The sequence below is a fragment of the Arvicanthis niloticus genome, chromosome 1, assembly GCF_011762505.2.
Source record: "Arvicanthis niloticus isolate mArvNil1 chromosome 1, mArvNil1.pat.X, whole genome shotgun sequence".
Taxonomy (NCBI): Eukaryota; Metazoa; Chordata; class Mammalia; order Rodentia; family Muridae; genus Arvicanthis; species Arvicanthis niloticus.
In genome coordinates, this window is record NC_047658.1 from 40,178,009 (window position 1) to 40,191,883 (window position 13,875).

General features: G+C 48.8%; 1 protein-coding gene across 3 annotated transcripts in view; it reads right to left on the minus strand.

The window, feature by feature from the left end:
- Positions 1-12,671, minus strand: part of Synm (synemin) — a 30,738-nt gene extending 18,067 nt beyond the window's left edge. Inside the window, exons 1-2 of one of the 3 annotated variants that reach the window (XM_034487485.2) lie at positions 11,640-12,669; positions 4,869-4,993 (exon numbers count right to left, since the gene is read on the minus strand). In XM_034487485.2, the coding sequence (XP_034343376.1) occupies positions 4,869-4,993; positions 11,640-12,449 (935 nt within the window). In that variant the 5' untranslated portion in view covers positions 12,450-12,669. Of the gene's footprint in view, positions 1-4,868; positions 4,994-11,639 lie in introns of all 3 variants that reach the window. The other 2 variants (XM_034487493.2, XM_034487500.2) reach the window with 2 other exon arrangements.
- Positions 12,672-13,875: the final 1,204 nt, after the last annotated feature.

Consider the following 13,875-nt stretch of genomic DNA (forward strand, 5'->3'; position numbering starts at 1 on the left):
ACTCAGAAGGTGGCAAATACTAAAGAGGAGGCAGTTCTTACAGCCTGTCATGCATTATCAATCAGAACCCGCCCCCCCCCCTGCAAAAAAAAAAAAGGGGGAATGGATGATGATACATGGGCAGACAGGCAGCCAATCAAAAGATGGAGAAAGTTAATTTAGCAAATGTACCTACAAGGCACACAAGAGCACTTGCAACTGTTAACTTTTTGTTTGAAATTTTTTTGTGAGACATCGTTGCAAAGATGAGACCCTGCACTTTGACACAAATCTGCCAGTCAGGATTCAAAAGATGAGTTTGCATTGCTCCTCTTGAATGTCCATAGCTTCACGCTCCATCCAAATTGGGCCTCTAACAGGTGGGTCCACAGCACTCTGTGACCTCACACAGATCCACTCTAGCCCCCATGGAGATGGCCACATCAAACTGACTAGGCTAATGAGCGGGACCAAACAAGAGTCTGCAAAAACCTCCTACTGTCCCTCGGGTGTATAATCTTCTACCCTTGGGCTCTTCCCCATGCTGCTACAGGCTTAAGCCTGACAGTGATGGTCGGCTGCTTCCAAGCAGCAGTGCCTACACAGATGGCCTCGGATCTTATTAGCGGGCCACTAGGATAGAGCAGGTTGGGTTTGGACTTAAGAGTCCACATTTCCAATGAACTCGTGATATTTTGTGCTGGTTACATACCCCCAAGATGTCCTGAGCCCAAGGTTCTCTATGCTGGTGGCACCTGACAATCACCTGGAGAGAGGTCAAAGCCACCACACCTGGTCCTACCCTGCACCAATCCAATGGAATTGTAAAGGTTAAAGTTAACCTGCAAGCCTCCCTGGTCCAAGGACCCTTAGCTTCCTGAAATGCTGGGGGCTGTTGTTCACGGAAAATAACAAGTTATGTGTTTTCACTTCAGTAAACAAGGTTGGTTGCCCCAGCTGCACAGGATGTGCTTGATCAGACACAGGCAGGAGGTATGCAGGCAGAAAACACATCAGGGTGTACGCTCGCCCCCACTGGACAAAGGTGGGAAGTACCATAGCCCTGTGGGTTCTGCCTTTATAAACATCTGACTAACCTAATTCAGTGCCAATTTCTGGGAATCCTAGGAACAGACTGGGCCCGTGTCCATCTTCCTGGCCAGAATTAAATAAAGCTGGCTTTAATTGGATGATCTTGCAATTTGCAAGTTTAACAGAATCTCTGGGGTTAGGACCCTGGGGGCCTCCAAGAGCTCTGGAGGATTTTCTGTTCTGCATCTAAGCATCCTTCCTCTCACTTGGCTGTTGGGAAAATCTGGCACTGATGGAGCCGGTGGATAAACACTCTCAGTCCACACGGCTATGCTCAGCCCTGGAGGTAGAACCCAGCACAGCCCTTGTCTGTCTGAGCCTTGTCCCTTCTCTGGCATCCACAGTGAAGCACAGTCCTATGGCCACCGCCAACAGCCAACTGCACTGCAGGAGGCCAAGGCCATGTCAACTGTCCACTAATGCCTGAAGCCTCATTCTCAGAAGCTGTCATGTAGGCCTGGCTACCGGTGGACCATGGAGAATTAATGAAAACCTCCATCCTTGAGCTTCCATGAATGTTCATGCTATCTTGCATTTACTTTTAAAACATAGGGATTCGTTTATAAATGAGCCTACACTGGGGGAATCTGTAAACATGCAATCCTACTTTATAATTACTTACATTTCTCCTTTACTGTGAAGGTTCCAGAAAAGGGCATTTAAATATCTGGGTTAGAAAGTATTCAAGGCCCTGGAGATCTGGCTTTGGTCAGCAGATAAACTGCAGACCTGAAATGTGCCTGAAGCTTTAAAGAGACGCAGGGCCTTCCCGTTCCTGTGACCTCTTCAGTCAGAGGAACCGTAGGACAAAGACAATCAGTGAGTGGCTGGGAGCAATGGCCCCCACAGGGAAAGCTTGAAGCAAGTCACATGGGCCCCAGAGAGGGACAATTCTTGTCTCAGGGTCAGCTGCTGTCACCCTTCTACCCCCATGGGGCCAAATGTTCTATCCCACTGCCTTCAGAAAGGAGGGCAGCTGAAGAGTCCACTTTCAGAATTGGCAGATGGGTTTGTAAAAATCACAGGGCACAACCACGGGCCCAGGTCAGCAGATGGCAAGGGTGCTAACGTGCACAGGACCCCCGTGCTCACCCCACACAGCGGACTGAGAAGGAACGAATGGAAGATACAGGAACGTGCTTCAGTGTACTCACTGCTCATAAAGAAAAGAAAGGAAAGGAAAAAAATCCAGGCGCCTGACTTACAGAAAGAAATGCTTTGTATTAACAGTCTGTGTGTCTTCAATGTCTATGGGTGTCTACGAGACTAAACCTAAGTGGGGAACATGGGAAGTGCAGCCATGCTGACCACCAAGGCCAGCCAGCCGCTGCTGGGCAGGACGAGGCAGCCTCGGCTTCTGATTTCCCCTGGGCAAACTTGGACAACAAAAAGGGGTCGGGTGAAACCCATCACTCACTCACTCACTCACTCACTCACTCACTCACTCACTCACTTCCTGAAAGGGCTGAGGCTTTTAAGCAACCAAGACATGGCCAGGTTTACTGATAATGGGTTTAGAAGCTCTGAGGCAACAGGCGGAGGCAATCAGTTGTGTCCCTGCAGATGGTCAGGCTGCCGCTGACTGAAATAGCTCGCAATCGATAGGCTTGGAAAAGTGAATCTGGGAATACTGTGAGCACTGTAGCCGAAAAGCAGGCTCTGGATGCTTAGGCAAGCTGCCTGCCTGTGCACTCTTGCTTTTTGGCAACTGTGAACCAGAGGCACACAGCAAGTGTAGAAGAAAGGGACTCAAAACCCCAGAGAAGCAACACATGAAAGTGAAGTTTCCCTCTATGAACTAATATGAACAGCAAACAGGAAAGTCTGCCTGCCCCACCCACCCCCATCAGGTGAGAGCTAAGATGGACACAGGAGTCAGATTCTGGGGCTGCCTGGCATGTACCACACAACAGTGTCTAGTTTGGTCTTTCTCCCAAAAGGGTCAGCCCCAGTCTACATACCTCACCAGAGGCTAGCGCCCCCCCCCCCCCCACTCCGGAGCATGCTTCCCCTGACTAGGAAACTCACAGAGCCAGATGTCTGGCTCAGAGCGGGAGGCTGGGAGGTCATAAGCCTAGAGCTGTCACAGCAAGGAGCAAGCCCACAGAGACAGCCATATGGATCAACTATGCGTAGAGCCTTTTCAGTTGTATGAATAGCATGTTCCTTCTTTGACATAAACCAGTCTGTAGAGGGGTACCTATCACTCACACCTGAAGAACATTCTACATTACTGTTGTCTGTGTCCCCAGAAAAGGCCACCTGTTTACACTATCCCTTACCAGAGACACTCAGACCTCGTGTGCAGCATCTATGTGAATACCCAGCCAGCTTAATTTTGCAATTGTTAATTCCATGAAATTTCCAAGAATTTCAGAATTGGGGAGCAAAAGGGGGAAGGTGCCCTACCACCCCCCATCTCTGAGCCCTGGGTCCAGGTACCTTCTGCATAGAGGGTGGCAATGTATAGAACCAGGACCCAGCCTCAACTGAGCTGAGGCTTTCCAAGGGCAGTCATACCCCTGGGAAGACTCTGCCTCTCAGCAACCTTCTATGCCCGAGCAGCCCGCCAGCCTACTTCTCCATTAATGGAAATTAGAACCAAGCAAAAGCTGGCCTTCCACTCAGCAAAGGCATCAAGGCCAGCCCAAGGCTGTGGGGTGAACTTCAAGCATACACCAGGCAGAAGCTATTATCTCTCAATGAACATAAAGCAACCCAACTTGCATTGATATTCTGATAGCAAAAATCAGACGTGGCAGAGGCAGCCTGCAGGGAGTGAAAATCTGGACCTGCCCCTTACCTGCTCTGTCCTTAGCCTGAGTCTCCTTCTTACCCATTCTAGGTTTTGCTCTGTCCTCTGCTAAGAGTGACACTATTGCAGCATTCCCCCCCCCCCCGACAACTGTGTCCTCTTCACTGGCCAGGGCAGTGGCCAAAGCCCCATCACACCTATAATCGATCTCCAATCACAGTTCTGTGGATGAATCAGGTATAACGCCCCCTTTACATGCTTTGGTGGGAAAGACACAGGTCTGCAGCCATATCTGGCTGGATCAGCTCCTACCGCCAACAGTCCTGAGCTACAAACATCTCTCTTACACCTGTAAGGGGGACACATGGCATCCACTTTGACAGTGACTGGGAACAGAGGTTACTCAGCATGGTGCCTGACCAGCAGCACAGATCCATAAATGATTGGGTTACTGTCACCATCTTTACTAATGAGACCTCCACCTTAGGTTTCTGGGGTCTGGCTCCCTCGTTGGCAGTCTTCATTGTATATGAGAGCTGTCAGCAACCCCCAGCCCCCAAATACATGACCTTTATGTCTGGGTTGATTGTACTAAAGTTGACATCTTGGTAAAGAAAAACTGTCCCAGAGTCCCATGCTGCTCTCAGAACACAGATGCTGTTTTTCAAGACCAAACCGAAGAGTCCCAGAAGGTCAGTTCCCTAGGATTTTGAAGCAACCATGTGAGTGGGTCAAGACGCCTAACATCTACATCTAACTTTTCTGAGCTTTGCTTGCTCTTCTGTAAGCAGAACACCTAACTCCTGGGATCAAAGTAGATATAGGCCAGGATACGGCGGCCATGCACAGCTCAGCTAAGGCAGTCACCAGGGGACCTCAAGCAAGACTAACTTCTCCCTTCCCCTTTCTTCCCTTTGACTCTGTGTTCCTCACTCTGCCAAGGGCTGTTCTCTCCTTGTCACAGAGCCACGGGGATTCCTCAAAGGCCACAGAAACCTTACCTCAGTGGCTTCATGGAGACAGACTCAGCACAGACTCTCACCTGTAGGTGGCTACCTCCAAGCTGAGGCCCGTCTTCACCTGCAGGAGCTCCTGGTACTCCCGCAGCCTGTCAGCCATGGCCAAGGTAAGGGCTTCCTTCTCATCCTCCAGGCTGTCAATCACTCTCTGAAGAGAACAGAGACCCTTTAGATCCATATCTCAGAGCTTCATAAACAGAAATAAACATACCAACAGTGCAGGGCATAAAAAGAGGTGTAACCTGGGTAGGGACAGTTTCAAATAATGAATCTCTTGCAGGTGGGAGGTTTCCTGCATGTGGAGGATTTTTATAGAACGGATGCTTTTCCCTTTGGAGTTCCTCACAAACTGAAGGCATAGTTTAATAAATTCTGCTTCAGACATTAGGACACATAGGAGATCCAAATACATCCCACCAGGTAACTAAGATGCTATTTAAATGTTAGCTGTGACCAGAAATCTTTTATAATACTTAAAACAGAAGTCACTTTCATGTGAACTAAAATGTCTCCCAAACTCCCAACTCATCATTGTTCAATAACAGCAGAAAAGCGAACAGAAATACCTTAATTTTACCTAAAAATGATATTTTCAAATAATCTGGGGAGAAATGTATTCCTGCCATAAATGTACAAACTCAAGACCTGTAGCGGTGAATTAAACTGCTTTGGCTTCTGGCCGGTGGCACACATGCACTCCACCTGCCCAGGAGCTTTGGATTCAAGAATGAAAATCTCTCTCTCTCTCTCTCTCTCTCTCTCTCTCTCTCTCTCTCTCTCTCTCTCTCCCTCCCTCCCTCCCTCCCTCCCTCCTCAACTCTCTCTCAATTCTTTATTATCAATCAAAGCCAGCTGGGCGCAGGGACCCTCAGGTCTGGAAGCGTGGCTTTTGGGAGCCAAAATAAGACAAAGCGTTAGAACCAAATCCCAACACAGACCCTTACATAAATAATTCTTTTGGAATGTAGCTAATAGGCTTCTCCCAACCTGGTTGTTTCCCTCCACTGGATCTGTCTTTTCCCAAGTTGGGAGACATGCTAACTCTGCAATCAGGCTCTTGACCAGAAACCACCACAGACCAGTCACATAATACATACCAGGTAAATTAAATTTAAGATTAAGTAATCAAGACAATATTATCCGCTTCAAAATGTCCATTTCAAGACAATACTATCTTTTAATTAATGCACTTTTTACAATTATTTTGAGATAGGGTCTGTCTATGTAGCCCTGGCTGTCCTGGAACTCTGTATGTAGACTTGGCTGACCTCAGAGTCACAGAGATGCTCCTGCCTCTGTCTCCCAAGTTCTGGAATTAAAGATGTTCATCATGGTAAGCTGGGTTAATCATTAAAAAAAAAAAAAAAGATTATTATGTAGATAAACCAGCTTTTTGTAGCACTTCCATTTCTAAGCCAATGATTGTGTTTTCTGTTTACAAAAGGTGCCAAGTTTTTAAAATTTTCTTAAAGATTTATTTTATTTTAAATTGTGTGTGTGTGTGTGTGTGTGTGTGTGTGTACGTGTGTGTATGTGTATGAGCATGTGAGTGCAGGTGCTCACAGAGGCCAGAAGTGAGTCACTGACACGGGTGCTGAGAACTGAATTCACATCCTCTGTAAGAACAGTTCACACACTTAACCTCTCAGCCACCCTCCATTCTCAGTTTACAATAGTTTTAAAGCAAAGAAATACGTTTAAGAAACATTAATGTGGGGGGCGGCTGGGAAGATGGTTCAGAGTTAAGTGAATTTGATCTTCTGCAGAGGACCTGGGTTCTATTCCCAGCACTACTTGGTGGCTCACAACCTCTGTAATTCTAGTTACAGGGGATCCAATGGCCCTTTCTGCCCTCTGAGAGCACCAGGCGCACATATGATGCACAAATACATAAAATAAAAGTCTTTAAAAAGAACCATTAATATCCCAGGGCATGTCATGTTAACAGATTCCAAAGCTGGCATTATAGGCAGATAAAGCAGTTCACCAAAGCAGACCACCTGCCAATCTCAAGTGACAGAGACTTCAGATTTGGCAATAATATGTATTCCTTCTATAGTAAAGTCTCCATGTTAAAAACCCCCTGTTCTCCTGCTTTAGAGGGAATAAAAATTCAGAGGCAAAGTTGAAATCTAAAACGCTCTCTCTCTCCCTCCCTCCCTATGAGTTGTGTGTGTGTGTGTGTGTGTGTGTGTGCGCGCGTGCGTGAGAGTGCGTGCGCACATGTTGAACCTTTTTAAGAGCAGGTCTCACTACAGCCCAAGCTGACTCACAATGCTTAGCCTCCAGAGTGCTGGCACTGTACATGTGCAATACTATACCTGGCTTGTTATCTTTTCTACCACAATTGACCTAATCATTAAAACCTGAGGATTTATCAATTAATTCTCACAAAGAAGTTTAAGTGATACTAAACTGCTTAGAAAAAAAATACCAGATGAACTCAGTTCTCTACCATAGTTTAAAACTAAAGAAACATGCTACAGCGCTGCCCAGGAAGACGCTCTCCTCCCCCAGTACTGAGGCTAGTTTCTGTACCCCACCCCACAGAACATGAACAGGAAAATAAAAACCGCGCTGAAGTCCAAACAAATATAGTTCCAAGCAAATATCCCCGTGAGTCAACTCTTCCCAAATGGTGGAAGGAAAAGCCGTTGACTTCTGGAGGCAGGAATGAAATAACAACCAATCCTGCCAGTGGGAGATAGCTTCAGACTCCAGCTCAGCTCTGCCAAAACTTTTCATACCACGGGCCAGGCCGGGAGTACTGGGGCCTCCCACACAGGGTGGTACTTCCAACCCACACAGAAGCAGTTTTATCCAAGGCTGCAACAAGTCAGGAGAAAGCCCAGTCTTCTAGCTGCCGTGCAGAGGTGCAGAGAACTTTCCTGCCACCTCATCAGCAATGGACAGTCTGCTGCTGCCCTCTCTTCAAGGAGCTTGAGCCCTCCCCGACTGAGCATATCAGATGGAATGTCCAGAGCTTGCTAATGTCCTAGTCACCTCAGGTCTTAAACGTTAAAACTCAAGGGAACTGAATACTAAGATAGCTCATTCACACCCAAAAGTAAACATACTAATAAGAAGCATGGATTGAATTGGGTATGGTGGTATATGTTTTTACCTCTGGCAACTGGAAGATAGAGGCAGAAGGCTCTTTGTAAGTTCAAGGCCAAGCTGGTCTACATAGTGAGTTCTAGGACAGCCAGGACTATATAGACCAGAGAGACCTTATCTTAAAACAAGGAGGAGAAAAAGGAAGAGGAAGAGGAGGAGGAAGAGGAAGAGGAACAGGAGGAGGAGGAGGAGGAGGAGGAGGAGGAGGAGGAGGAGGAGGAGGAGGAGGAGGAGGAGAAGGAGGAGGAGGAGGAGCAGCAGCAGCAGCAGCAGCAGGAGCATGAATTGTGTGCCCTGTGTGTTTGTAGCTGTACCAGGCAGCACAGTACACTCCAAGGCATTTCAGAGGTATCTCAAACTGGCTGTTTAAATTGGACTCAGAACTCTGATCTTTGTGTGCCCTTCTTCAAAAAGTGCCCGTCTTCTGGTTGCCATTCACAGTCCTAGGGTCAACTCTGACACCCCACCCCAAGCCCACCCCGTGCCCCTTACTTCTATATCCAACCTATCAGCAAACCTTGATATAGCTTCAACTTGAAAGAAGAGCCTTCCCTCAGTCTACCATTCTACTCCCCGGCCAAGCCTCCCGTGGCCTCAGTTGTTCCAGCCCTGCTCCTACACTGGTCCATGAAGACTATGCTCAACACAGCAAAGACTGATCCATTACCACCTTCACTCTGCTCAGGACTCCCTGGTGGCTTTCAGAGGGACTCAGATTTTAAAAAAGGGCCTTGGGGATGGAGAGATGGCTCAGCAGTTAAGAGCACTGAGTTCAATTCCCAGCAACCACATGGTCGTTCATAACCGTCTGTAATGGGATCTGATGCCCTCTTCTGGTGTCTCTGAAGACAGCAACAATGTACTTACATAAAAACAAACAAAAACAAGTAAACAAATCTAAAACAAATGAACAAACAAACAAAACCCAGACACCCTCTGCTTCATTGTCCCAGCCCTGATGGCTTCCCGAGTTCTCAAGGAGTAGCGTGCATTGCTGCCACGTCAAGACACTCGTCATCAGGGCCTGTGTCCTCTTTCTTTCTGTTATTTTTCACTGCTTCATCCCTAACCGCAAAAAGGGAGACCTGGGGGCCCAACAACCATTAATTGCATAAATTAATTAAAGCCACCCAACCAATAGCAACCCCGTGCACTGCTTTTCATTTTCACAGAGGAGGAAGCAGGACCACACAAGGGTTAATGAGGTTAACCTTGAGGAAATCTTACAGTCTGAGATAGAGTGAGAGTCAGAATTCAGCATCCAGAATTCAGAATCCAAACAGGAAGGCGACAAGAACGATGAGCCTTAACTACACAGCTAGTCCTGTCTGCCTTCTTTTCAAAAGAAGTGTCTCCTTCGGCTTTTGGAACCATTCACAGTTGGAGCTGGCAGCTAAGTCCCCATCACAGAAAATAAGTGTGTCTAGGGTAAGGCTCGAGCAAATGACAGCATGTGCAAGGCCTTTCTGAGGCCCCTTCCAGGTCTTCTAACACCCCCTTCACCAGGATACAGAAAAAAAAAAAAAAAAAAAAAAAAAAAAAACCCGGAAAATAAATAAAAAAAAAAAAAAAAAAAAAATCAAGAATCATACCCAGGAAAAGGGTGTGAATGCATCCTCGGGGCTGGCCCTTGGAAAGAGCAGTATCACTCCACCTATGCAGAGCTACAGGTTTCTCTTGAATAAAACACACGGAAGAGAGGAAACTCTGCTGTGGCCACTTATTGACTGGTGGCCCACCCTCATCTTTAGCGTCTGTAAGACAGGGCTAACATTAATATTCACCTTCTGAGATCGGTGTGTGGACTAAGAGTGAATACACAGACTAGGCCTGACACCTCCCGAGGCTGTCAGTAATGCCACATTTTTACAGAAAGTCAGCTAAGCCAGTCTTTATATTTTCAGTCTCTCCAGACTGAGCATCTAAGAAACTTGAAGAAGAAAAAAAAAAAAAAAAAAAAAAGTAAAGGCTTGGGGTTCAAACAACCTTTTCTCCTTAACATAATTCTGAACACTGTTTTTGATTGTTGAAGAAGTGTTTCAGAGTGGGATCTGAAATGCAGTTGCTTTCACATAACTGGGCAGAGACATAATGTAGTTAAGATTGCAGCTGGTAGCATTTAGCAAAAGCAAAACCTAAAGAAATTGGGACTGAAGAAGAGATCCAGGTCCTCAGGACACTGTCCTGGCTCTCGATTCCAGGAGGGAAAAAAGCCAAGCCTGAAACAGAGAGACCCCATGGGGAGCTGCCGGTGAGGTCCTATTGCAAGTCAGGTGTGACCTCAGGTGTGACTTCACTAGCGGTCTGGAGTCCTTGTGGAAGGGCTGCACTGCTTCTATAGGCACTTCCAACTCCCAATCGTCCTCCAGTCGGGGAACTCCGCTTCTCTCTGTCTCAGATTTGCCCCTGAAGATTTTATTAGCCAGAGCTTCAAGATCCACGATCTGCCACCCAATCAAGAGATGCTGACTACCTGATACCTGTCCCATCACCCCACTCATCCATTCCACAAATGTCATGTTCACTTGTGACTTTGAAGAAAATGCTATCACAACATCTCCAGCCTTCGGCTCCTAGCTGCAAATTCTTCTCTTCAAATGTTTCTTTCAAATGTTTCAAGCTGTGCTTGTCTTACTTCAGAACAACTTCCTGCGACAACCCCCCTCTCCCCAATGGTGTGATTTGGGAATAATTCCAATTCTGGCTGGGGCTGGGCTAGGTTGGGAGTCAAACACTAGGGCCGAACTGAGTGCAGGGACAATAAATCTGCCACAGGTGCACGATCGCAGCGTCAGAGGGTTACAGCTCAGCTGCTCTGAAATAAGAACCGTTTATATTAGTCTGTAGTTGAAATAACACCTCACCACAGGGACCTGCTTTCTCCTGGTTTTTACACAACCCAGAGATCTGCCCTCAGCTCACACTGTGAGCAAAACAGCTCTGACCTTCTTTCTGTATGACAGTTACTTAGTCCTCTCACGGGAACAAACAAACAAACAAACAAAACAGAAAAATATGACAGCTGCCCGAAGAGCTGCAAGCAGCTGCCCCCAGCTGGGAAATAATTCTGGCAAAATAAAAAAAAAAAGGTGCTTGGAGCCCTATTTAAGCATGGCCAGCCTCCAGGTAAGGACTTGGCAGTGCCTTGCAACTTCCTAATTTGTTGCCTATCTGGGTCTGAGGTGTGGGCTGAGTTTTGGATTCAGGCTACCAGCACTACAAAGCACAGGAAAAAAGAAAAGAAAACAGAGAAAACAAAGAGGGAAGGGAGAGGGGAAGGGAAGGAGAGAGAGGGGGAGGGGAGAGGGAGAGGGAGAGAGAGAGAGAGAAATATCAAAAACAGAACTAGCAGGATTGTTGATCAGGATGTGCCTAAACATGTCTGGATCTAAAGGTGACACTAACAAGTTGATGGGCACTAGGCTAGCCACCGGGACCTGTCGCATGGTGTCAGCCCTCAGATTTAAGGATCATTGCACTAACCCCTTATTCTTAGACTAGCTAGCTACACGCCAGAATCCTGTGGCCTCATAAATAGCAAAGCTACTGGCAGCATACGCTTCTCTGGGTGGGGCTGAATCAGCTGCATGTCCCGGGAACCCCTGCTGCTTGTCCACTGGGTGCGCAGGGGTGCGTGACCAGACTATAGGGAAGGGGCGCGGTCCCTGCCCACGGACCTGCCGCTCCTCTGCCTGCATCCCGTACTCCTCGCGCATCCGCAGCAGCTCATCCTCCAGCCTCGCGCGCAGCTGTTCCAACTCCAGAGCCTGGTTCCGCAGGGCGTCCGCCTCCTGCGCGCACAGCCGCGCCTCATCCTCCGCCTGGAGCCGGCTCTCTTGGCCGCGGCGCAGCGCTTGCTCTAGCTCGCGCATCTCGTCCTCATACAGCTGCACGCTCTCCCTCCACGACTCGGCCACCAGCAGGGCGTAGCTGTCGTGCACTTCCCGCAGGCGCGGCGGGGGCGCGGCGGGGCCGGTGGCGCGGGCTCGGAAGTGCATGGTGAGGCTGGCTGCGCGGGCACGTAGATCCCGCACTTGGCGCTCGTGGGCAGCGTCCAGGTCGCGGCGCTCAGCCTCCAGCCGGCCCAGCAGCGCTTCGAGGGCGGCGCGCGCACCCAGCGCCTCCTCCAACTCCCGCCGCTGCGCTCCCAGCTCGGCATCCAGGCGGCTGCGGACAGTGCCGGCTTCCACACCCTCCCGCTGCAGCTCCAGCAGCTCCCTCCGCAGCGCGTCGCGCTCGCCCTCGGCCAGGGCTGTGGACCAGCTCAATTCGTCCAGCTGCTGTCGCAGGCTGCGCGCCTCCTCGGCGTAGAGCGCCTGATCTTCGGCCCAGCGGTCCTCCCGACTCAGCCGGCTGCGCAGCTCCTCCTCCAGCAGCAGGTTCTCGCGCTCCAGCTCTCGCACCCGGCATATGTAGTCGTAAAGCCGGGCATTGAGCTCCTGGAGCTCCGCCTTTTCGGAACCTGTCTGCAGCCGCCAGGACAGCATCTTGCTGGGTGTGCCGAGCCCTTTGGATGAACCGCTTGCCTCCTGCCCTGATCTTGTCCCCTCCGCCCCGCCGCTCCGCGCCGCGCCCGCCTAGCCGCTGCCTCGGAGGCCCTTGGACTGGCGCACCGACTGGCGAGCTTTCCCACTTAGTGGCCTGGTCGCGCGGCCGTGGACTTGGGCCACTGCCTCCAGCCAATCAGGACTCGGCCCGCGCTGCCACTGCGGCCTGACAGCGCCCCCTGCCGGAAAGATCGCGGCATGGTGAGGCTGCCCAGCACTGGCCCCCTGGTGGCCCAGGGTAATCCCACATGGGTTGTCGGATTGCTGCGTGCTGCCTGTCTGGGACACCTTATGAGGCTCCCTTTTGCTTCTCCTAGGGCGCATCTAAGGCACCCCTAAATCCCAACTTTCCTTAATGAAAAATAAGTTGCCATTAAATGAGAGATCCTTTACATAGAGGATGCTTCTAATTGGTTGCTCTGGAGATGGGGTGGGGGCGGGGGTAGTCTTTAAACTAGAGTTGTAGTTCAACCATAAAGAGCTTGCCAGATAAAGAGTGTGCCAGGCCCAGATATCAATATTCACCACCATAAAACAACTTTGTGCATGTATATTGCACATCCACATATACATATATACCTGTTACTTTTTTCAGAGTAAGGTCATTTCAGTAATTTGCTTTTATTTTTTATGTGTGGGAGTGTTTGGCCTGCATGTGTGTATTTGTACCACGGCCGTGCACACAGACGCCAGAAGAGGGTGTCAGATCCCCCTGGAACTGGAGTTAAAGGCAGTTGATAGCCAAAAAACCGTGGATACTGAGAACTGAAACCAATCTGCTGCCAGTGTCCTTAACCACTGAGCCATCTCTTCTGCCCTAAATATATGTCTTTAACTTCTGACATGAGTGCATCTCCATTTGCCAATATTTTATGTTTAGGTAAGATTTTCTTTCCATGCGGAGTGGAAATCCCTGTTCCCTTCTTACTTGTACAAACCACCTTTATGGAACTTCATGCTTTTAATATTAGCATCATTCTGGTGGAGAAAGAACCTAGAAAGACTTTGAAGTGCTCTGAGCACAGAACATTCTAGACACCTGCCATCTCTCCAGACCTTTACAACTGCCTTATACACACCCCCACTGTGACAGCTGGGGATAGGGGGCTGTCTTTTCTTTCAGTAGGGTGACCTTAAGAAAACACTGTTTAATTACCATAGAAACCACAGCTCTCTCAGTTTTTGCATACTTGCATTACATGCAGTTATTTAAGTTACAAAGGACAGTAACCAGAGTCAGTAGCATTCCAGAGCTCTGGAATAGGCACAGCTGTGGCTGCATGGGACAAGAGCAATGAGGAAGTCTAAAGAAGTCACCCAGTGGCCACAGGACTCTCCTCAGCAAGGCCACCTGTCAGTGGTATTT